The following is a 23,995-nucleotide window of genomic DNA, read 5'->3' as shown; positions in this document are numbered from 1 at the left end:
ATATAAGAGAGCTTTCGGTATCTAGCTTTCATTCTAGCCTTTTGATTGCCTTTGGAGTCTGTTATTGGCATTTGTCAACATGAAGACCAGAGATGTGCCAATGAAAGTCAGAAGAAGCCACTTTAATGACATTTGAATTGTTTTATTAAAAATCTAAAATAATGGAGTAGTTGTGCTGCAGTCTATGTCCCTATGTACAATGCAGAATAGTATTTGTGTTTAATATTCCCTCATAAAAATGTATGCACACATAGTGAAATGACAAAGTTGACAGAAGAGCCTATATGCTTTTTATGGCACACTTTCATTGCTCTTCTGCAAATTCTGTGTGACCCTATTGCTACTTATTGTTTTGCTGTTCATACAATGCCTGGTGTTATATTTTATTTAGTTCATTGGAAATTAACATATCAACATAGTTGTAATACAAAATGTATTGTGCTATTTCGCCTGTCGATAGTAATTCTGTCTACCTAGCTTTGACTAGGCTGCACTAAAAGAGGTAAGGCACCAGCACACAGAGCTGCAATATAATGAGAATCCAGCAATAATAATGCTGCTGCATTTATTTTTATTATTATTATTATTATTATTATTATTATTATCTGAAAACTTAAACGTTCAGATAAAGAAATTACTAGACCTGTTATAAATTTTATAATGGTCTATTCTGCGTAGTTTAGTAGCAAGATGAACGCTGCCGCAGAATGTGCCCCTTCTTCCCTCCTACCACGCGAGGGCACCGTACGCAAGAAACGTGACATATTTGTCTATGCTGTATTTCCGTGTCCTACTCCCCCAGTTTCCGGAAGATTCACAGTAAAGAAAATGGCGTCCTGATACGTAGTCTGGCTAAACCAAACCCGAAAAGAGAAAAACAACAAAAGTAGAAAACAGCAACGTCTGACAACGGATTTAAACAGGTATATTTGATGCGGTCTAACTCAAATGATATTCCGTCCGAATTCGTCTGAATTTTCTTTTAACGGACGAAGTAAAAAGCCTTTTGCAAATGAGATAACGGCTAACTCGCTAACTCCTTGTTTGTTTTTTTTCATTTAGCCAGCATAGCTGGCCAGTTAGCTAGCTATCCAGCAGCTGTTATTAGATGGAGCTAGCAGCTAGCTACGTGATATCGGAAGTTGAGGGGCCTTACATTTAGGGAGCTAGCGAACGCTATCTCTGTTCGGCAATCGACATTTTAGATGGTTCCAAAAATATATTTCGGCTGGTTAACGAGCCACGTAACATAAGCTGTAGTTTTGAGGTGGGATGAATCGTCTACATTTAACAATGTCGTGTTTTGTATTCATTGGTCATGGATTTTCACTAAGGTTAGCTTGCTTTCAGTGCGACACTGCCAAGTCGCTAGTTAGCATTAGCTAGCTAGCGTAATCCTAAAGCGGTCTAGAATAAAATATGTCAATTTATCCTTACTTGGTGTCAAACTACCATGTTAGCTGCCTGCTCGATATTACGAAGTATTCCTGAAAGTAACGTTAATATCGTCAATGCTAAGATAAATTTACTTTTGTACTTTTATATGGGTCAGTGTAGCCTACCGTTAGCTTGTCTGTGTGATGCCATTTTGTCTGTCCTCTGCTCTGGTGCGGTAACATTAATTTGTTAACGAAGCGTCTAGCTTCGCAGGATTGTAACTTGAATTGGATATGGTAGTCGTTTGCTTGTTAACTGTTTGGCTGACTAGCTACTTAGCAAAGTGACAAGTACCGCTAATTGAAAGTTTGTAAATGGTTAACGTTAGCTTGGTGCTTTCCAGTAAACATTTCAGCTTCACTTAGCTCGCTAACATGGCCGATTTATGAAGTTGACTCCATAATCAACAAATATTGCCTAGTGCTAGCTGGTTTTTCTCCGACGATGGAGTGTGGATGACGCAAGGAGGTGATCCGCTCACTCATTGATTGCACATATAAACGTTTAGCGCTACCTTGTCCTGGTGGCTTTTCTGTGTCGCTTGCTTGATAAACCTGCTGAATAATAGCTATGCTGTCATTAATTCCAATTTCACATCAGAATGAATCGGAACAAGTTATTCTAATACCTTTCTGTAATTACTACGTTTGGTTTTAATTAGTAAACCCTTTAACCTAAACGGATTTACATTTAAGTTACTATTACTTGCAGTTACTGGCAGCCTATGACAGCCTTTGTGACGATACATGTCGTTCTGAATGCCCTCTCTTTCCTGCGACCCTCAGCTGGATTTAGCCTGTTGCCCCCGGACCCCTCTCTGAACGGCCATGGAAAACTCGGACAGTTCAGAGCAAGGTGGCAGCGAGCAGCCGGACGCCCAGCGCAGGAGGCAGTTGGACCGACTGGATAGAGAGGAAGCCTTTTACCAATTTGTGAACAACCTTAGCGAGGAGGACTACCGGCTTATGAGAGACAACAATCTTCTCGGCACTCCTGGTAGGAAACATATGGGTTCATATTTTCCATGCCAGACCAACCGGCATCATGTAGACACTGCTCTTATTAGATTATTAAGAAAGCTCATACTTCAAGTGCTTTCCCTAAATATGGCCGCTGTGGATATACTTATCATTGTGCAGTTGCCCCCCCCCCCCCCCAATTTTGGTCAGGCTACAGAAACACACATGGGGAAGGAAAACCATATAGTGTGGACTGTTCCCCGTTCCACAGACACCTTTCATATGAAATGTCACAAAGTATACCTAAATTTTATATTACAGGCTGGTAACAGTTGAATGGCAGTGTGGCGACATTATTCACATGGCACTTGGCAAAGCCTCTTTTTACTCTCTCTGTGTACATTTTATCGAATCAAATTCTTTTCTTGCATTAGAAGTGCCTCTTGTCAGCTCTCAGGACAGATTGATTATTATTTGAAAACGTACCTTTTCTTTGAGTGTCCTTGCAAAGTGGAATTGACCAGGGCAACAGAAAGATACAAACCATGTGCTGAACTCAGATATGTAGGTAGATGGAATATATTTTTGTTTTTCCAGGTTTTCCAATAGTATGTGAACAAGAGAGCTGACACATTGAAATACATTGCACATAGTTTATTATGAGAAATGTGTCTGCCTTATTCCTCTCTGTTATGGTAAGAGCTAATGTTATCAGTGCAGTAAATTCTGGCCTGCTTTATTTTGACAGTTTTAGGATAAAATTGCAACGGTGCTGTTCATGTGTGTGCATACACGCGCGCACACACACACTGGTAATGTCTCAGCAGTGGAGAAAGGAGGAGGAATCCATGAAAGACTGTACTGCGAGAAAATGACTTCTGCATCAAATGTGACTTCACCATGTAACCTTTTTCTGCACTCGCCTGCAAGGGACCGGTGGCACTACAGCAAAAGAAGTGCAGTCGATCACACTCTTGGTCACTATCTCGATGTCCATTTTATAATCACATATCTATACTCGCAAGTTGAAGGAACCAGCACAGAAAAATGTTGCCTGAGAAGTGGCACTCATGATGGAAACCCATGATATTTAGAGGAGTTTTAAGCTGGCCATTACTGTGGTGCGTTCAGGCCTGTACAGTGTGGGGAACTGTCACTCTTCATGGCACACAGCAGTATATTTTAATTTTACCTAGCTTTATTTTTTATTTTTTGGGAGGGTCGTATGAAGTGCTTGTCATACTTACCTTTAGGCTTTTTTTTCTTTAAATTAGGTAAGCCCCTGATTTGAGTGTTATGTGTGGATGTGAATGTGTACTCAAATAAAAGAAAGCCGAAGAACCCTTGAAGACTCCGAATCCTTTCCGTCCCAGGACAGTGGAAAGGAAGGTAAATTTGGAGCGTCCGTTGGCCGAGTGCCCTGCCAGGAGATGGCATTGAATGGGCTGTGCTGGTGCTGGTAAGTCTGGTGGCTTTCAGTCCTGGTGCTGTTTTACATGGAGGATTACAGCTATCTGGGCATCTACTGCAGTAGCAGGCACAAGCCTTCCTGTATTCTCCTATGATGTGAGATGAGCCTCATCAGCTTCAGCGATCGGAATATGCTGACCATAGTATTTTTTATTTTTTTTTTGTTCGTTCATTCAAAAAGGACACTGTCGTTGGTGCATGTATTCAGAGTTGAGAGCTGGATAATTATTTTCCCCAACCCCCTCTTTCTAGAGGTGGCATATCTCTTGCAATGTATGTCCAACACATGGAATTCCACCTGAAAAAAAGCTTTTTAAATGTGGTTATTTCTGGTTCTTGGAAGGTAATCTGAGGAACCACTTGATTTTTTTGTGTTTGGAGAATATGTGCCAGGTTGTGTTCCTTCTTCACACTCTTGTTCCTTTTTTGTAGCAATTGTCACACCAAAGGCTGTATTGGGCTGCAGTGGGGAAATTAGCTCTCGCTGCTAAAGAAAGTGGGACTGTGTGGAGTTGGTGCTGCCGCTAACAGTGTGTTCTCCCTCAGGTGAGATAACTGAAGAGGAGCTGTTGAGTCGCCTTCAGCAAATCAAAGATGGGCCAGAACAGTCGAACCCCAGCGAAATCAGGAGCGAAGAGGCTAGTGGTACGTCAGCGTCGCACTTAAGAAAGCCCTGGTTAAGACTTAAGTCAGCATTTAATCTGTACAGAATGCTGCCGCTCACCTCATGTATAATCACACATCATGACTCTCCCCATTTTTCCCAATAAAATTCAAAACTCTAATCCTAGCCTATGGAGGAATGACACACTCTTACCTTCTGTCTATTCTCAAACCTAACACTCCTGCTAAACCACTCCTCTCCACATGTATTGGTCTCCTCACTGTCTCCTCCACTATCAGCCCCCCCCCCCCCCCTTTTCACAACTGTCTCTGTTCTGACCCCCTCAGGGGGAATGAGCTCCCCCCTGCAATCAGGAGAGCCGAGTCACCATCTGTGTTACACCGCTGACTGAAAACACACCCGTAAATTGCAGTATTTTCCCCCCCCCCAATAGGACCAGAGGGCCAAGAGGAGGGTTCTAATGGGGACTCCCTTCTGGATTGGCTGAACACTGTGAGACGAACAGGCAACACAACTAGGAGTGGCCACCGAGGGAACCAGTCGTGGCGAGCGGTGAGCAGGACCAACCCCAGCAGCGGCGACTTCCGCTTCAGCCTGGAGATCAATGTCAACCGCAACATTGCCGAGCAGCAGGCGAGGAGCGAGGAGGGGGAGCAGGCGGAAGGGGAGGGGGAAGGGGAGGAGCCGGTGAGTCTGGGGGCGGAACCAGAAATTCCCATGGAGACCTCGGAGGTGGTAGAGGAGCCAGTTGTGGAGGAGCTGGCCGTCATAGTGGAACCCGAGCCGGAACTCTCCAGATCTGAGACTGCGCCCGTGGACCAGCCCTTTAGCCATCAGGTCCAAGCGGTGCCCGCCCCCAGGCCCAGGGGACTCCCTGTGACTCAGGCCTTTAGTTATCGGGTGCAGGTCCCGCCCACTCCCGCGGCGGACGATCCGACCGAGCCTCGCAGGCCCCCAGTGACCCATTCCTTTAGCCTCCCGGTCCAGGCCCCGCCTCCCCCCAGGGTCGAGGACCCGCCTCCTAGATCCCCCATCACCCAGTCCTTTAGCCATCAGGTCCCGGCGCCGCCTCCCCCCAGGCCCAGGGCCGAGGAGCCGCCGCCGCTGCCGCGCAGAGGCCAGAGGAGGGCCCGGAGCCGCAGCCCGGAGCAGCGCAGGACCAGGGCCCGCAGTGAGAGGAGCCGCTCCCCGCTGGCCCCGGACCCGGAGCCCCTCCCCGAGGCCGTGGTGGAGGGCAGCTCCAGGACTCGGCAGCACGTCCTGTCCCGCCAGAGCACCGCCGAGCACGACGCCCAGCCGGGCGGGGCGGGGGCGGCGACGACGGCGGCAGCGGCGGCGGCGGCGACTGACCCTCCCGCGGCCCCCCAGGAGGCGGAGCCCCAGGCCGGGGGAGGCGGCGCCGCCGGCCGACGCCCTCCCACCATCATGCTGGACCTGCAGGTGCGGCGGGTGCGGCCGGGGGAGTACCGGCAGAGGGACAGCATCGCCAGCCGCACCCGCTCCCGCTCCCAGACCTCCAACAACACCTTCCTGTACGAGAGCGAGCGCGGCGGCTTCCGCCGGACCTTCTCCCGCTCGGAGCGGGCCGGCGTGCGCACCTACGTCAGCACCATCCGCATCCCCATACGCCGCATCTCGGACGCCGGGCTGAGCGAGGCCACCTCCATGGCCCTGCAGTCCATGATCCGGCAGATCATGACGGGCTTCGGCGAGCTCAGCTACTTCATGGACTCCGACTCGGACTCCTCCGACTCCACCCGGGGGCCCAACCCCCCGCCGGAGCAGGGGGAAGCACTTCACAGCCCCGATGTGGCCGCCGCCGCCGCCGCCGCTGCTGCCGCCTCCGCCCCCGCCCCCGCCTCCTCCGCCGGCGTGGACGCCGCCGAGCCCCGGACAGATGAGAGGGGCGCGGAGGGCGCGGCGCCCGCCGCCGGGGCCGGCAGGGAGGCCCGGGTGGGGCCCCGGGGCCCCATCAGCCTGGAGGAGCCGGGCTCCCTGCCCTTCCTCCGGCTGGCGCACTTCTTCCTGCTCAACGACGACGAGGACGACCAGCCGCGGGGCCTCACCAAAGAACAGATCGACAACCTCTCCACCCGCAACTTCGGCGAGAACGACGCCCTGAAGACCTGCAGCGTGTGCATCACGGAGTACGCGCAGGGCAACAAGCTGCGCAAGCTGCCCTGCTCCCACGAGTACCACGTGCACTGCATCGACCGCTGGCTCTCCGAGAACTCCACCTGCCCCATCTGCCGCAGGGCCGTCCTGGTGCCCGCCAACCGCGAGAGCGTGGTCTAGCTGCCAGCCTCGGGCTAGGGGGGGGAGGCCGGCCTTACCCAGCTTCTCATGCCTTTAGTTTTTTTTTTTTTTTTTCCCCTCTTGGTTTTGTCATAGAGTCTCATTCAATACCTTGAGACGTTACCCAGTTGATTTGCATACTGTTTAAAAGCCATCGAAATTGGTTTTATAAGGGCCAGTAGGAAGTGGCAGAAAGACTGGCTACAAAGGACCTGTAGGGGAACGAGCGTTTCCTCTATGTTAGCGGAGGGCATGAAACTGTCCGCAGTTCTGTGGAGAGAGGTGTGAAGCGTGCCCTTGATGCTGGTGGGGATGGGGCAGTGGGGTGGGAGACTAACGCCAACCCCCCAAACCCGGATGAGATATTAACTACCCTCATTGGTCGATTGATGACTTTTGGCAAACGTAAGTACGGCATTAAAGGGCGAAGCAAACTCTTGTGCGTCTGGTGCTGTCAGACGCCAGAAGCCCGGCTGAATTTTGACTGGCACCGGGGTGAGTGGGGGGTGGGGGGTGCGATTAAGCCGAGGTATGCGCGCCTCTTTCGAAATGACGTCATCGTAACCTCACCAGTGTTCGGAGTTGTAATTAACTTAAGACTTGGGGTCAAATGCATTTGAGTGTGAATGCAGTGAACTTTCTGATGTAACTTAGAATTAAGGCTTTGAATTTGTCCACCTGTGAAGATTCCTTTCCCCACATTTTGACATTGTAATTTGAATGGTGTCTTAACAGTATCTTAAATTGACAATAAAGAACTAATCATAGTTTCAGTGACAACTAAATGTAACTATGCACATTTTCAGTTTTATTCGGTGCACAGACTCCCATTACGAAGGTAAGTTCTTCAATGAGCAATACATTACAGTGTAGGCAGTAGCTAGTTTTCCAGGCTGAAGATGGAAATCGCCCACTTCCAGAAAAAGGTGAACCTTTTTCACTTCACATCACTCAATACAAATTCTCTTTGAGGCAGACTGATGTTATACTGGGGTACTGCCTGATCTAAGCCGCTGTCAATTCACTGGCCTACCTCTTCACTGTATACTGTTGCTACTAGTTTTCTCATCAGAATTTTTATTGTCAGATAATACTGCACCTTTTCTGTTTTGAATATTAGAAAAGTAACTGCAAAGTAAATATTGACGATTAAGAGAACATGATGCACATGTTTCTAGATGAGATAAGAACATCGAGGTGTCTATGGTAAACCATGAAACAATTAATGGATACACAAACCTCCATTTTTTTGGTTGATTGTTTGAATTGTGCTTTTAAAAAATGTGTTTGTACAAACACAGCATTCTCATTACCATCACCTCATGCCCCATTACAGTTGCAGTACGTGTTCATTCCTCAGAAGGGAAGTTGTGATTTCATATATTATTTGTCCTTGAATTTCTGTGTCTGAATTTTCCCTGAGACGGAATTGAATCTGGTATAACCTGATTTGGTGAGGAATATAGCCGAATGAGAAGTGTAAAAGCACGCACAATGTGTTGCCGGGAGATCATGTGCACGTTATCTGAAGGTGGTAATGTGCATTTGCTCCCAAGTCTGACTACCCAGGTTGCATTTTTAAGTGCGTACAGGGAAAAGTATTTTCTGCCTCTTAAATGTGAGTGTGATAGTTGGGGGAGGAAATAAATGCAAGGTTATTATATACTTTTATTTCTTCTAAATCTTTGTACAGATGGAGTATCCACTCCCTTAAGCCCTGTTCCCTTTCAGACTTGTTTTCTAGAGGTTATGTTTGTTCTAAAAGCACTGTTGTATTACTCTGTGGATTGATGCAGTTATTTAGGCAAATTAAATAAGAGGGTATCTGAAATTTCTTCACATCTTCTCAATATTATTTTGTGTACCTGTGTACAAAGGTCACATTTCCTTCTCTGAAAGTAAAGATCGAGTTTGTTGTTGACACACATTGTTTGAAAATTTATTTTTCTTTTATATTTATTTATTTATTTTTATTTTATTTTTATTTTCCTTTTCCCCCAATTTGTAATTTACTTCACTGATGCATGGACCAGTGAGGCAGTGACTGTAGGCCCCACAGTACTGCAATTAGAGCCTGAATCACAGGCAATGCACATCTCCCCCTGATGCTAGTCGGGAGTTGCAGCAGGTCCCCGTGGCCAACTGGAGCCCACCCTAATCAATAGTGGTACCAGTTTAGTTGGTCCGGATAGTTGTGTGCAATGCAGGATATTTGTTTGGATTACAAAAATTACCAGCCAGCTTTACAGTGGTAGGCATGGAGGCATTTGTGCTGTTTAAAGCAAAAAAAGATGTTTTCAGCTTGTATAGTAGTTGTGTTTCTAGAGGATGGACATATGCATAAGAGCATGGAGTTTATAGCATTTATTCACAACTATAAGCATTCATGTCAGTTTTTACATCTTGCTTGTACTTTGTTTCTTCCCAGTTCTCAAGCAGGGTAAGCTCTTAACTTCCTAGGACCTGTGTAGTGATGTTGATATAGGAAGCCGTACTACAATTGGCCCCGCCTGGACCAATCAGCAACATGTGCAGAAATTGAGAGATCACTTCAAACTCACCTTGCCCCAGTGTGACTGACTAGTTGGCCATTGGGGAGGCTTGAACCAAAGACTACATGGCCCAGCATGCAATTGTTGCAGGTGCCTTTATTGAATTAGTTACTCAGGGGTCCATTTGTTTTTAAGTGTTTTGAGTCGATTTGATTTTCTTGACTATAACATTTCAAGAACCACAGCAAAGTCCACTGAAGAAAAGTGCTAAACCTTGCATCAATAGTCATTGAATTTCAGCTCTGTCTACCTAACCCTCTCCAGTTGCCAAGCAGTTTTCAGACATGAAAAACCTCTCCCAGTGTGCCAGAGCACATTGCAGTTCATTTTATTTTCAGGACTGTACGTTCTGTTTCAGAAATTACTGTTATTTTTAGTCTTTCCTCTGATCGTTATGGGGGAATATATAATCTACATTCTGACAGGAAGTAATTGGCCTGATACAGGTATTTCTCAAAAATGACTTAAGTGTACCTTTCCTGTTGCTACCCTGTCTGGCTTCTTCTTAGGGTAAACTTCAAAAATACTGCTTTTTCAAACTTATATTTTATGCTGTCATAAGAACTTGGGCACTAGATAGGGAAGTGAGGTGATAGACTTTCTTGGCTTCTATCAGATTAATTTAATTTAATTTATTTTGCTGTCAATGAGGCCCTGAATGTCCCCTAGCAGCACCCTACATAATGTGTGCAGTGAGCACCTTTCTAATTCAAACTACCCGTACACGCTTGGGCCGCAGACACAAACTCATTTGTAGTGTTCAGTGAACAATGACATAAGCTGGACTCTTTCATTGCATAAAATGTCAAATTTGCAGAGCCCAGATTTAATTAATGCTATTGTAGACTGCCAGAATTGCCAGTGCACGGTTTTAACCCTCCTGCACGCAAACTACAGGGTTTGCTAGTTGTCATAGTTACTAATGGCACGCTTACGAAGTACAGGTGTGTCTCCTACTGAGATGGGTAGTGCTTTGCTGCCGCAAAAAGAGTTTGTACCCGTATTTTATTTGTATTAACTGTGTGCTTCCTGTAGAAAAAATATTTTCTGCTTTGTACCACTATTATGGTTTCAAGTAGTCTAATGCAATTACGTAGCAGGGCACCAGCCTAATAACATCGGCGTTTCCAGCATCTTAGTCGGCTATTTTTTACCATTACGATTATACACCCAAATCGCATATTCTGTGTACATAATTGTTGCTTTAATACCCATTCATAGTCAAAATCCCTCAGATTATCAAAAGGCAATAATCTTCGTTAAAATATTCTGTAAAACGCTACTGTCGTGGGCTAATGCTCTTCATTTGCTCCTCGAGCTTGTCGAACATGTATTCAAATTGCCACCTCTGGCATGACATTTTAGGCTTTGGGGCACAATCAGTAAAACAAAAAAATGTAATCTGTATCTATGCGATGATTCAGGCACTGACTGATACCGATTGTCCTGAAAATAATGGGATTTTGCTTTTCGCAAATCATGAAGCCGTTTTACGTTCCAGGCATCACATCCTGGGTGCTTTTATGCCGAATCACACCCATCGACATTCGGACCCGCCCCCGCCGACATCCTGCGATCATACTTGTTTGGTTTGTTTTCCTTCATGGAAAGCGTATTTTAAGAATTACGGTATTTCCTGAGAATTCCGTATTCAGAAACTCCGCAAGTTTGTCTGAGAAAACACCACTGTATTTCCTTCTCGTCTCAATGGTGACAATGGTATTTGGGAGATTGGGGAGTTTTGGTGCTCGATGGCGTGGAGTGTTTAATAAGGTAACGTATGAAGGTAACGTTACCGAAAATGTAAATGTAAAAATGTATATGTTCAGGTAGCACACCAGACCAACTTCGAAGGAGTGATGTTACCTGCATGCGTTGCTTAAAATATAGGTAGATATTACAAATCCATACGAATCAGTTGATTAGTCTTTGCTGAAATATAGCCAAAAACTACGTATATTTAATCAAAATAACACAAAGTCTATTATAAACTTGAAATAAATTGAGGTAACGCGGAAGAACACGAGAATGACTTTCAACCTATGATTTCAACCGACGATAAAGAATTACCGTAATATATCATGTAAAAGCTATTGCAACTTGGATATCGAGACAGATGGTTCCCTATATATATATATATATATATATATATATATATATATATATATATATATATATATATATATATATGAATAATGGATGGTGTTATTTGAACAATTAAACTTATTTGATCAATGCATTGGGCAATATTTGTTTTTTTAATCAAATATATGTAATTCTAAGTGCAGTAATTTTTCTCGTCCCTCCAGTCATGTATGGGAGTTTAAGGACATATTTTGAGTTAAAAAATATTTTTAACCCGTTTTAAATGTAATAATATATACACCACTATTACATTTATGAAGTTGATAACATAAAACTAAAATACCAACTAGATATTATAAATAATATAAGCTGGAGGAATAGCATCCCCTGCTGTCATGCCACTGGTGTTACTGCCTGACAAAAACCACTATTCTGAAAAACTACTGTTACCAAAGGCACATGGTAAGTCTGCTGTCTTACCATGTGCCTTGGTAAGCACAAGGCATGGCAGGTCTGCCAGAGAAGATGCAGGCAGGGACTGAGAGCAGGAGCATTGACCCCCCTTCATCCCAATAGGTCACCCCGCATCTCAAGGTAGAAGCTGAACTGGAGACGTTAAATCCAGACATCAATATGTCAATTAAACCCCTCAACACACACACATGCACACACTCGCTCGCGCACACACACGCACATAAACCATGTACATATTTTGCTCTCACATCCATGTATTTGCTTCTCAGTCTCCTGTTCACTGCAGTACCTAATTTAGCAGTCTTTGGCATCTCCACCACTTTATATGTGCAAACTAAATATAAATTTTGACCATTTTTGTCAACTGCTGCATAATGATGTGACACCCTGGTATTTTCTTAATATTTTTCAATGTGTGACTTATTAATAGAGAATTTTACTGTGTTTTTTTCTGTCCTAGCCTCAGGTATATGCAGGGCTCATGGGACCCCGGCTCCATAGCTCCTGCCCGGTCCGGATCAGTAAGCTGGACCACCTGGTTCTGACAGTAAAGAGTGTTCCAGACACCCTTGCCTTCTACTCCAAAGTCCTGGGGATGGAGATTGTTACTTTTAAGGTGCCAAGGAGGCGGGGCTTTGTCAAAGAAAGCTAAGAGGGGAGTTGCAAGGATACGTCATGCCTGCAGCGCTCATAATGGGTGTAGCTTACATTGTATAAATTATCTATACTACCAGTTATTCCTATTTTCATACTTTCAGTACAGTTTAGACTGGCATGACATTAACTGAAACATTTAACTTCACATTCTTTGTTTCCATTCTGTTGTATTAAGTGGAAACAAATTCTGTAGTGTAACTTGCAGACTACTTAATGTCCACCAGGTGGCAACATTGTACTAGTATTGGATGCACCATTGCTCTATGACACCATTGCTACAGAAAACATGCCCACTGTCCACTGACGATTTTTGTAAAATGATTTCATGGTTTAATAGTTCAACATTTTATATTTTAATTTGAGATTTTAAGGCCCCTGAACAAATCTCTCTCCCTTGGTGTCCCAGGGTAACCGCAAAGCTTTGGGATTCGGACAGCAGAAGTTCAACCTGCACCAGTTAGGCCAGGAGTTTGAGCCAAAAGCCCAGCGACCAACCCCGGGCTCTGCTGACCTTTGTCTTATCACAGACACGCCCCTGCTGAAAGTGGCTGAGCACCTCCAGGTGAGATGACTCCACATCACCTCACTTCTCTCTCCTCATTCGCCATCACTGTTCCTCTAAGGAGCACGCTCTCTTCCTCCCTTCCTCACGCTGGGGGAAAAGTCATCAAGCTGACAGTGTGTGGGTTTGGCTCACTGTTTACCTATCACTTTAATCATTCAAATTCAATCTGTTGGGTAAAAAAAGAAAATTCCAAATTCTCCAAAGTCTAAACGCTACTCTTGTATTTTGCCTCTGAAAGTGACATAATAAAGAGGGGCGACATAGCTCAGGAGGTAAGACCGATTGTCTGGCAGTCGGAGGGTTGCCGGTTCAAACCCCGCCCTGGGCGTGTCGAAGTGTCCTTGAGCAAGACACCTAACCCCTAACCCCTAACTGCTCTGGCGAATGAGAGGCATCAATTGTAAAGCGCTTTGGATAAAAGCGCTATATAAATGCAGTCCATTCACCATTTACCATTTAATCAAAAAAAGCACCTGGATCGGAATATTTGGAATCTTGCAGTCTGCAGCCTCTGCTTGAGACAAAGTGTATCTAGGGTTTTTTTTTTTTTTACTGCGAAAGAGAAAAGAGGAAATGGCACCACACCCCAAATCATCCACAGTAAATAAATCACATGAGAAAACATACCTGTTTTTCACTCTAGTTTAAGGTGACTCTGCTTTCATTTAGACAGTGTCAGAATGGTGACCCAGATTCAATTTAGAACCTAAAATTAGGCCACGTGTGATTAGCTCATCAGTCCTTTAACTGAAATGTGTCTGCACAAAAACGGACAGATGGCATTGTGGTACAGGCCTCTTAACTCTTCACTTACACCTTTCAAACAAACATCCAAATGTTCTAACGATTAAAGACCAGCAGTGGAAAAATACAGTTTTTTTTTCACAGACAGATCATTGAAATGCAAACCATGTTGAACAGAGTAATCGATGCTGAATTTGTTTTCAAACTGTAAAAAATAACTACGGGCAAATAACTACATGACAATCATAATGACACATTGAGACATTTATCTTTTTTGACTGAAACACTCTCACAGTATTGGTAAATTTAAATAGGTGCACTGAGGAATAGAACAGTTATTATTAGCCTATATTGAATAATCTATGACAAACTCCAGTGAAACCTGTCTGAGGTGGCCATCCAGTCAAGTAATGAAAAATGACCATCGTGTGTAGGTGATCGCCAAAGCATTTCCAGTGATAGGAACATCTCTGCAACTCAGTCAGTTTGTCATCAAGCCGTTGGGGCTCATCCATGCAACACAGCACATTAACCGAATGAGCCACCCAGCAGCTCCACATTACTCTGCCTCATACCTGCACAGCCACTTACACAACATGTCATGATGCCCTTACAGTCTCTCTAGTTCAGCCAGTACTTGTAGATGTATTACCATATTTGTATAACATGCTGGTGACTGGTGAAAAAGCCTTTGTCTTCAAAGACCAATAAAACATTCTCCAATAATGAGCAGCGTAAGAACATTTTTGCTTTGAGGATAAAAACTAATTCAATGAGAATAACAAGTGCTTAAATAGTAGTATTTTTGGTGCTACATTTATAATATGACTTAAAATGCAGATTTTGATTGAATAGAATATGTAGTGGTGGCATTCAGATTTTCATGACATTATTTTGTATGTGACAGTGCTGTCCTGTTTGTGTGTGTGTGTGTGTGCACAGGCATGTGGGGTGGTGGTGGAGGAAGGGCCCGTGGAGAGGACTGGGGCGGAGGGTTCCATCACTTCTCTGTATTTTCGTGATCCCGATGACAACCTGATCGAAGTCTCCAATTACAACCAGCCCTTGGGCCAGGGGGGCTTGTAGACTTTATACCTTTCCAGAGATGCAGATGCTACTTGTCCATGAACTCTTCATTTCAGATCATGAGGCAGCCTGAGAGGTCATGTAGTGTAAAATGCTAATTTTGCTTATAAAAATATACAGTAAAGAGTAAGAAATTAAGCCTAATTACCATAAGTATGTGGTTCAGCATAGAAGGAGAAGCAAGAAAATGTTTGTATTGTCGTTTCTGAGTAGGCTACTATGGCTGTGTCCTGGTTTGACTCGGGAAATTTGAGATTACTGGTGAACGCACCCATTTGACCTATTCTCAGAATCAGTGATGTATTCAGAAATCATATGCGGCCCCCAAAACAATCAGCTGTCCTACGCTTGTCCTGATAAAATCAGCAGATTACGTCAATATGTCATTACACCAACCCCACCCCCCCACCCCCCCCCCCCCCCCAAACACACACGTAATACCTAGCTGCTAATCTTGGCATGTGCAAATGTCCTCAAATTTTTCCTCACCTGAAAAACTTGCTGCTTTACTGGAAAACCAAACTGACCACCACCCAGGCTTTAATGAGCCTTGTGTTGACTTTTTAAAAGTGGGCTACATTTGAACTGTAACTAACTGTTACTAAATCTTCATCCAGGGCTCAGTGTAGATGATGGAAAACTTTACAGCACTTTTATGTGTCATGTATGATTGTAAAGACCTAGCGCAGTCACTTTTTTTACTTCCAGAAGTGTTCACATTGCATGAAAAAGATCTATTTATTCATGCGGAGATTAAAATATTTTCCTTTTATATAAAATTTTATATTAAAAAAACTGTTGGATGACAGTAGGACCAAATTCACAAGTTTGCTTTTAATAGACAGATCGTGTACATTTACATAGATTCTGCTGTACATATATGAGCAGGTAATAATCAATCCCAGTGACTGAAACCACCACCACCACATCCGGAGTGGGATCTGAAACTGTTGGACAGATGAAACTGAGTAGTGACTAACATTCGCTGTCGTGATTGGTTGCTATCTAGGTAAGCAAGATATATGGCAGCACAGTTTGTCATGTAGCCTTCTGTCAAATTTCCAGTGTCTCAAATCAAGTTCGACAGCTAGCTATCTGATGAAATTTCCTATACTATATAATCCTTTTGAGCATTGGGGATGTTATTTTACTATTTTACTGTGTTCCCTTGCACCGCTATAGTATAGTTTCCTTTTAATTACTGTTAAAGTTTCCATTATACTCTTAAATAAACATGTCTACACAGTGGCTTAGCAATGATCCCTATACAGTACCTTTGTAATGGTACAATCAGTACTGTAAGCTAGGGTTCCATCACTAGTGATTGGGGAAAACATTTTAACTTACTTGCTAATCATGTCAGAAACAAGGTCTAAGATGATCCATATCAAATCCTTCAGCAGGAAATCTCACTCAAAATCTTAACAGAATAAGTGCTTACTGAAGTACTCTTTGTTTTCTTTGGTTCTTTATAATATGTCTATTAAAATGATAATTTGATTGCACTTTCGTGTTTGTAGTGATTTGTCTTTGGTGTGCTACAGCACTCTGGTTAAATGTCAGAGCCAGTTTCTTGATTTTTTCTTTGGGTGTATGTCATTCTTGAGCATTTAACAATATTGATTAATTGGTACTGTATGGCCCTACAGTAAACTGACAGTGCTTCCTTGTTATAAAGTGGAAATTTGTATCACGTATACTGTATTAAAAAAATATTTAACAATTATTATTTTTTTTTTACATTTGACACCACCGCTTGCCAATTTGAAGTATTTTGGTAAATGGTAATGGTAAATGGACTGCATTTATATAGCGCTTTTATCCAAAGCGCTTTACAATTGATGCCTCTCATTCGCCAGAGCAGTTAGGGGTTAGGTGTCTTGCTCAAGGACACTTTGACACGCCCAGGGCGGGGTTTGAACCGGCAACCCTCCGACTGCCAGACAATCGGTCTTACCTCCTGAGCTATGTCGCCCCGTTTTAAAGAAAGTGCTTTTGGAAAGTATATCTAGATGTTTGCATTGTGCTGTTGTAGAAACATTGTGAAAGCGGAGAGATGTGTGCTGTTTTAAACGATAAGATGAGAAGGGCCTGACTTTGCAGAAAGTGGTCTGAGGAGGTAATGGGAGCTGGTGGGAGACTTGAAGGCAACAAGGCAACAATTCTGCTATTTAATGATATTTGAAATTGTTCAGCCTACAGAACATCTCTGAACTCAGCAAATATTTTCAGGAAGACTGGTTTGTCCTCCTTTCAGCTTTATTAAACAACATCTTTTAAGTAATGAAGTTGTTGGATGGTTGAATGATCTAAAACAGGACGGCCCTGCAGGCCTGCCAAGTTCTTGGTTGTGACAAGAAATCCATGGTGCCCTAAATCAAAGTACTTTAGGCCATTCTCCTACAATGCCAGTCGTTTAGGTTTGTACCGCAGACTTTAATTATATATGTATTTAGAGATGACACTACAAAAAGACAAGGTGGTATAGTCCACCGGGGGTCGGAAAAGCAGTCTTCTTCCTGTAGGGAGAAATCCAAGGTGCTAATAATTTTAGCATTCCATAGGCAGTCCAGAAATTTATCCACACATGGTATTGGAACGGCATCAAATTTAGAAATCTCACTCAGTTTTCTAAAATCATTACAAAACCTGGGGCTGCCAACAGTGACTATTGGACTGGATCACTTTCTATGCATAGTAACTATACAATTCTTCAGTGATCCCCCAGTTTCAACATCTTGTCCACTTGGCATCTCATCTGGCCAGTAACAACAACAAACAAGTAAAACAATAGTTAAAATAACCAGAGTCCATGAGATTGTATAGTGGTATAGAGTACTATTTCTAAAAGAAACTAGCTAGCCAGAGAAGGGCCTTAAAGAGTCAGTTTGGTCTTGTTAAATAAATATACAAAGTGCCCAGCTGGAGCTGCTGCCCATGCAAATAATAAGTACAGTTGGTTTTCTCCAGTATGTCAGGACCTCCTCATTGCAGGTTCTTCATAATCAAAATTCTGGCTATTTATAGGCTTCCTTTGTCAGTTTATCCGCCGCACCTATGGTTACTGTGTGTGAGCTCTTTATTGCTTATATGAATCATCAGGATACAGAGGGCTACTTGATACTGAATGTGGTTTCTGCATATTGGCCAGTAGGACAGTCTTTACCAGATACAGTAACAAGGAAAGTCTTTACAGTGTTCTTACTGGACGTTTGTGCTACCTTTCTCTGAATATTTACAGTTGATTGATTATCATTACCATTCAGCCAAATGAATTGCCTTTTGAGGTATGCATTCACATTGGCATAATACACTTAGCCCATGTGCTTCACTGTCTGACACTTATACTTTCAGATTCTTTCACAAATGTTTGTTCTGCATTGCCTGTAATAGTTGGGAAAAGGCTAACCTGATTTCCAGTAACTCTTCTTCCTCTTCCTGTAAAAGGTCAGAGCATAAAAAGTAGATGATGCAGTTGAGCTTGTAGTTGTTTTATGTACTCACAAATTATTTATTTTTAATTAGAAAGGTTCTTACATAAGTATAGTTAAGATATGTATATATGTTCAAAATGGATTTAGTCAATCTGAAAATGTAGTGCATGTCGACAGTTATCGGACTTATAATTACATATAAAAATATATATTAGCGGATCTATTTAGTAAAGTATTTATTTTAGTGTTTTCTCAAAATATAACATGATTATGTGTGCATTTATTTATTTAATATGGAATACATGTGTGTGTGCGTGTGTGTGGGTGCACGCAAAATTAGTTCAGTCAATCTCAAAATGTAGTGCATGTCAGTAATTACTGGCACATAGATAAGAAATGTGAAAAGTGTAAAAAATACATTAATGTTTTATTTTTTTCAATGTGTTATTTTATATAGTGTGTACTAATTGTACTGTATACTTCCATGTTTAAAAAGATTATGAACTATTTTTGGGGATTTACACAGAGAGTTGGATTGTATTATTGGCATATTTTTCCAAATTATTGTGAACATTATTTTTTGTAATGGCCTTCTGTGTTTACTTGCAGGCGAGGTCTCATTTTTAAATGTTAAACAAACTTATTGGGCTACTTTTAGAATAACATTATTACTGTTAACTTATTACTGGAAAATAACTGTTTGCTTTCAAACAGTGCTTGTCTTGGAAACAGCTCTGTCAAGTCTCAGTTGTTACAGTAATGTGGTTTTATAAAAGCCCAGTTGTCTGAATAATGAAAATGTTTATGTATCCCACTGCTACAAAAATTTCCAGCCATCTATTCCAGTCTTTGGCCACTTGTTGCCTTCTGAAGGTAACACCCTGGCAAACGCATTTACTGAGAAAAAAAGAGCCCAATGACACTATTGGCCTTAATCTTTGTCCCTTTTTGTGGGATCTCACTCTAAGAGACGGGGCTGAAATCAACTATTGATCATCAGTTGAAGTCTCAGAAGGCCTAGGCCTAGAGATTTGCAATCAAAAAAATCCACACGTGATTAAAGTGCACATTCTCAGTTTTAATAAAATATATTTTCATACATTTGGTTTCACCTTTGTAATTGAAATTTCAGCACTTTTTATACATAGTCCCCCCCCATTTCAGGGCACCATAATGTTCGAGACAAATGGCTTCACAGGTGTTTATGATTAGTCAGGTGTGTTTATTTGCTCCCTTAATGCAGGTATAAGAGAGCTTGCAGTATCTAATCTTGATTCTAGTTGATTAATTGCCTTTGGAGTCTGTTATTGGCATTTGTCAACATGAGGACCAGAGTTGTGCCATTGGAAGTCATAGGCATGGAGATATAGGCTAAAACCTTAGGCATACCAAAATCAACTGTTTGGAACATAATTAAGAAGAGAGCACTGGTGAGCTCATTAACCTCTACATGTTTTATGACTGAAGAATTCTCACCATAATTAAGAACAACCCCTGAGCACCTGTCTGACAGATCAGAAACACTCTTCGGGAGGCAGGCATGGATGTGTTAGTGACTACTGTCCACAGCAGACTTCACAAGCACAATTACAGAGGCTACACTGCAAGATGCAGACGAGCAGTTTGCCACAAAACAAGATGTCCAGGTTACAGTTTGCTAAGAAGTCCCTCGAAGAGCCTGCAGTGGTCTGGATAACACTCCTTTGGACAGATGAGACCAATTGTCACTTGTATCAGAGTCATGGCAAGAGCAATGTGTGAAGGCCAAAAGAAACTGCCCAAGATCCAAAGAACCCCCATTCATTTCTAAAACATGGTGATGGGGGTTTTGTGTTTCAGGGACGTATTGCTGCCACTGGTACTGGCTCTCTTGACTTCATTGAGGATGTAACTGCTGACAGTGAATTCTGAAGTTTACAGAAGCATCTTATCTGCTGAAGTTCAACCAAATTCCTCCAAACTCATTGGATGGTGCTTTACCTTACAGCAAGACAATAATCCCAAACATACTGTTAAAGCAACAATGATCAGTCACCCGATCTGAATTCAATTGTACATGCGTTCCGTATGCTGAAGATAACATGTAAGGCAACTAGCCCGCAAAACGAGCATGAGCTGAAGATGGCCGCTGTAAGGGGCTGGCAGAGCAGCTCAGCACCTGGTGATGCCTAATGATCACAGACTTCAAACAGTCATTGCATGCAAAGGATAGGCAATAAAGTTATAAACATTACTACTTTCATTTATGTAACATTAATATGTCCCAAACATTATGGTGCCCATGAGTGCATTCAAATGTAAGTGCTGTAATTTCTACGTGATGAAAGCAAAATTTAATGAAAACGAATAAAAGCTGAGAAACTGCACTTTAACCACATGTGAATTGTCTGATCTTGTGGACTACGAAGCCAAATCTAGAAAACAGTCTTTCTGTCCCGAACATTATGGAACGGACTATTTACCACTACTGAAACATGAGAGGGGAGAAGAAAGCCAAAAGTATACACGTGCATACAAAGAATGCAACGAATCCGTACATTGTAATTGCACCAGCTCTTTATAATATACAAATTTTAACACATTTGAAATCATTTCTGCTGGTTTTTTGTATCTCAACCACATCTTGCTTACATTGATGCTTTTACATTGTCGGCTCTGGATACTTAGATATCCAAAGAGACTAAAAAACAAGGTCAATGAAAAAGGAGCCAGTCAGCTGAACCATTTTGACGGACAGCAGTTTTAGGTTTGGCAGCGGCCTGGTATATTGGAACATTTCTTAAGTACATTAGGATTGCCTATCAGAGGACTTGGACCCCTGAGGAATTCTTAAAATGAATGTATGACTCTTGTGTAATTTTCTTATGATAAAATTTGATGCCAGGGACAAGGATGCTGGTCTTTGATTCAACACAGAATTCTGGATCAAATATCATTTCAAATGAACCGTATTCGCTATGGTTCATTTGGCTTTATTTTTTAATTAAGCACGTTTGCCACAGCTGCTCATGCTTACAGCATCTAATATGCTACCTGTCTTAAATATGCACTTGCCCTACAAAACAGTAGATGTACTGTAGCTCTGCTCTGGTATATGGAGAGGCCCTCACAAGGTGACTGTTGTTTTTCTACCTGTTGTTTTCTGCTTGTGTGACAGAAAAAGGAACGGAGTGTAGCACAGTGGGTAAGGAACTGGGCTTGTAACCGAAAGGTCACAGTTTCGATTCCCGGGTAGGACACTGCCGTTGTACCCTTAAGCAAGGTACTTAACCGAAATTGCTTCAGTATATATCCAGCTGTATAAATGGATACAATGTAAAATGCTATGTAAAAGTTGTGTAAGTCGCTCTGGATAAGAGCGTCTGCTAAATGCCTATAATGTAATGAAAACCCAAATCTAGCTCTTGCTTTATTCCTGGTTGTGCCTCAGGGATATCCACTCCATCCATACGTGCATAACATCCACCACATAGAATATCTATTACATTTGCAGCAAAGTAGTGACAATGCAACATACAGTTGGAAAATCTCCCAATCTCTCCTGTTGAAAAATGGAGTAATATCAACAGAAACTGATTAATCATACTGTCTAGTGGTACTATATGCTACTTTCCAAGTACTGTCAAAACCATGCAGAATTTCTGATTGTCAGTGTGTTGAGTCATGGCGCTCTGTTTTCTGGCCAGTGCATGATGCGTTGTGAGCTGTCGTACTGGCGAAATGGTTTTAGATGGATTTTGACTTGCCTTGACTTGCACCACGCATTTTGCTCGGTGGCCTCCTCGCCACTGGTCCTTACAGTGTACACAGGAACTGGAGAGGGTAGGAGGGTCCAGGCGGTAAAGCTTTAGAAGTAATGGAAAACAGCCTCTGTTGCACATGTTGAGGACGAAAGAGCTTGCGGTTCATTGAATTTATCGTAGGAAACCAAGGTGATTTAAAAAAGAAAACTTAATCAGTCATTTTTTTTATGATCATAAATTTCAATATGTGTAGCAGTTTGTGAAACAATGGTTGTTTTGGTCCAGGAGTCTGGGGGAAAATATTTATTAAAATGTATATTTTTTTAAATTACAAATTACATATTTTTTACAATCTGCTTTTCATATGACGTTTCAGAATACCATTGGGGGAGTTCTTTTGCCTTCAAAAGTCTGATATTCCCCATTCATTTTAATTGGTGTTTTAATGTTTTTCACTCAGCATGCACAGTACTGGCTTGCTTCCGAGACTTCACGAGCTTAATCAGTTAGCTGAAGATGTGCTTGCCTGTCTAATTAAATATGCATGTCAATGCTCTGGTCCCGAAAATACTATCATTCACTAGCCACACCCAGTGAACCCACACATTGACCCTGTCCATGAGCTATTGATTCTGGAAAATAGAGCCCATGCTGTTTGTTTAATCTGACATGTGACCTGCTCATAATTCTTTTCTTGCACATTTTAAATCCTACATTCAAAAACTGTAAAGAAAAATTAATAATATTCTTGTAAAGGTTTTGGCTATCCTGAGTAAATGGTTGAACTTATTTATGCATTTCCTGTCATTCATTCCATTAGCCATACAGAAGTAGCCTACTGCAGTCAGAAATTTATAGAATCTTGAAATGATATATAATCAACTTGGTCAAAAGTGAAAAAGAAAACGCACACCTTGTTTTAGCGAGGTGCAGACCAGAAGGACATGCAAGTAAAACTTAAACAGAAAGAAGGGTCTCACACTCTGTTTACTCCAATGCAAATTTTTGTCTCCAATGTTTCGGCAGCAAGCTGCCTTCGTCAGGGCTTTAGCAGAGCAGTTCTCACACATACATATACAGTACCAGTCAAAAGTTTGGGCACACCTGCTTAAACTAGTTTGTTCATGATTAAAAATTCTTTAAACTGTATAAACTTGTCTACAAACACTTAATATTTCATTATATGATATCTGTACTTATATAAGCAGATAATCATAAGTGAATTGCATTCAAAAGTTTAATTTTTAAATGAAAATGGAAATCTTGTAAGCTCATTGGGGGGGGGGGTGCATTGTTTTGTTATTTAAATATCTTTGTACGTACTGGTGTTCATGATGACGTCATGTGTCCTATAAATAAAGGCCACCTGCCATATTTCAAAATGCATGGGATTTATTCCTACATCAGTTTCACCCTTCTACCCTCCATTGGAAATATATGGTACTGCATGTGGTGAAAATGATTTTTAAGAATTAAAAATATTTTATAGACAAAGATAATATTTATATAAATAATGTTGAATTCATATGGGTCACTACTGCAAGATTTTGGGGATGTTTTTGAGAGCTGATAATTAAAAAAAAAAAATTTTTTTTAGAAAGAGCACTGAGAACTTTTTAGCCAAAAGGTATTCTGGCCTTTAGCTGTTAGGAAGGAACAACCCCCCTAAGCAGCAGTTATTTTATGACTCCATACTGCAATGACTGCATTTGCAAAAGAATACTAGAGAAAACAGTCAGAACTTGCAGTTGACATATTTATTTATAGGCAAATAATTGCAAGAAAAACAGCTTATTTTAAATATTTTATTTAATTATGTGAAAGACCAGTTATTTGTACTCATTACATATGAGTATGCATGTGGATAGT

At 42.1% G+C, this 23,995-nt stretch overlaps 2 protein-coding genes across 3 annotated transcripts; both read left to right on the top strand.

The window, feature by feature from the left end:
• The first annotated feature begins 786 nt into the window (after positions 1–786).
• rlim (ring finger protein, LIM domain interacting) lies at positions 787–8,707 on the top strand. Its single transcript, XM_035408139.1, has 4 exons — positions 787–923; positions 2,223–2,433; positions 4,413–4,511; positions 4,925–8,707. The coding sequence occupies exons 2-4, from the start codon at positions 2,265–2,267 to the stop codon at positions 6,784–6,786; spliced, it is 2,130 nt and encodes a 709-aa protein (XP_035264030.1). The 5' UTR covers positions 787–923; positions 2,223–2,264; the 3' UTR covers positions 6,787–8,707.
• A 2,066-nt stretch (positions 8,708–10,773) lies between these two features.
• glod5 (glyoxalase domain containing 5) lies at positions 10,774–16,454 on the top strand. 2 transcript variants are annotated; one of them, XM_035408141.1, is made up of 4 exons: positions 10,774–11,124; positions 12,358–12,513; positions 12,961–13,116; positions 14,806–16,454. In XM_035408141.1, the coding sequence occupies exons 1-4, from the start codon at positions 11,119–11,121 to the stop codon at positions 14,947–14,949; spliced, it is 462 nt and encodes a 153-aa protein (XP_035264032.1). In that variant the 5' UTR covers positions 10,774–11,118; the 3' UTR covers positions 14,950–16,454. The 2 variants fall into 2 exon arrangements, with proteins under 2 accessions (XP_035264032.1, XP_035264031.1); XM_035408140.1 differs by having other exon boundaries at positions 10,801–11,111.
• Positions 16,455–23,995: the final 7,541 nt, after the last annotated feature.

The sequence above is a fragment of the Anguilla anguilla genome, chromosome 3 (assembly GCF_013347855.1).
Source record: "Anguilla anguilla isolate fAngAng1 chromosome 3, fAngAng1.pri, whole genome shotgun sequence".
NCBI lineage: Eukaryota > Metazoa > Chordata > Actinopteri > Anguilliformes > Anguillidae > Anguilla > Anguilla anguilla.
This window is presented reverse-complemented; position numbering and strand designations above follow the sequence as displayed.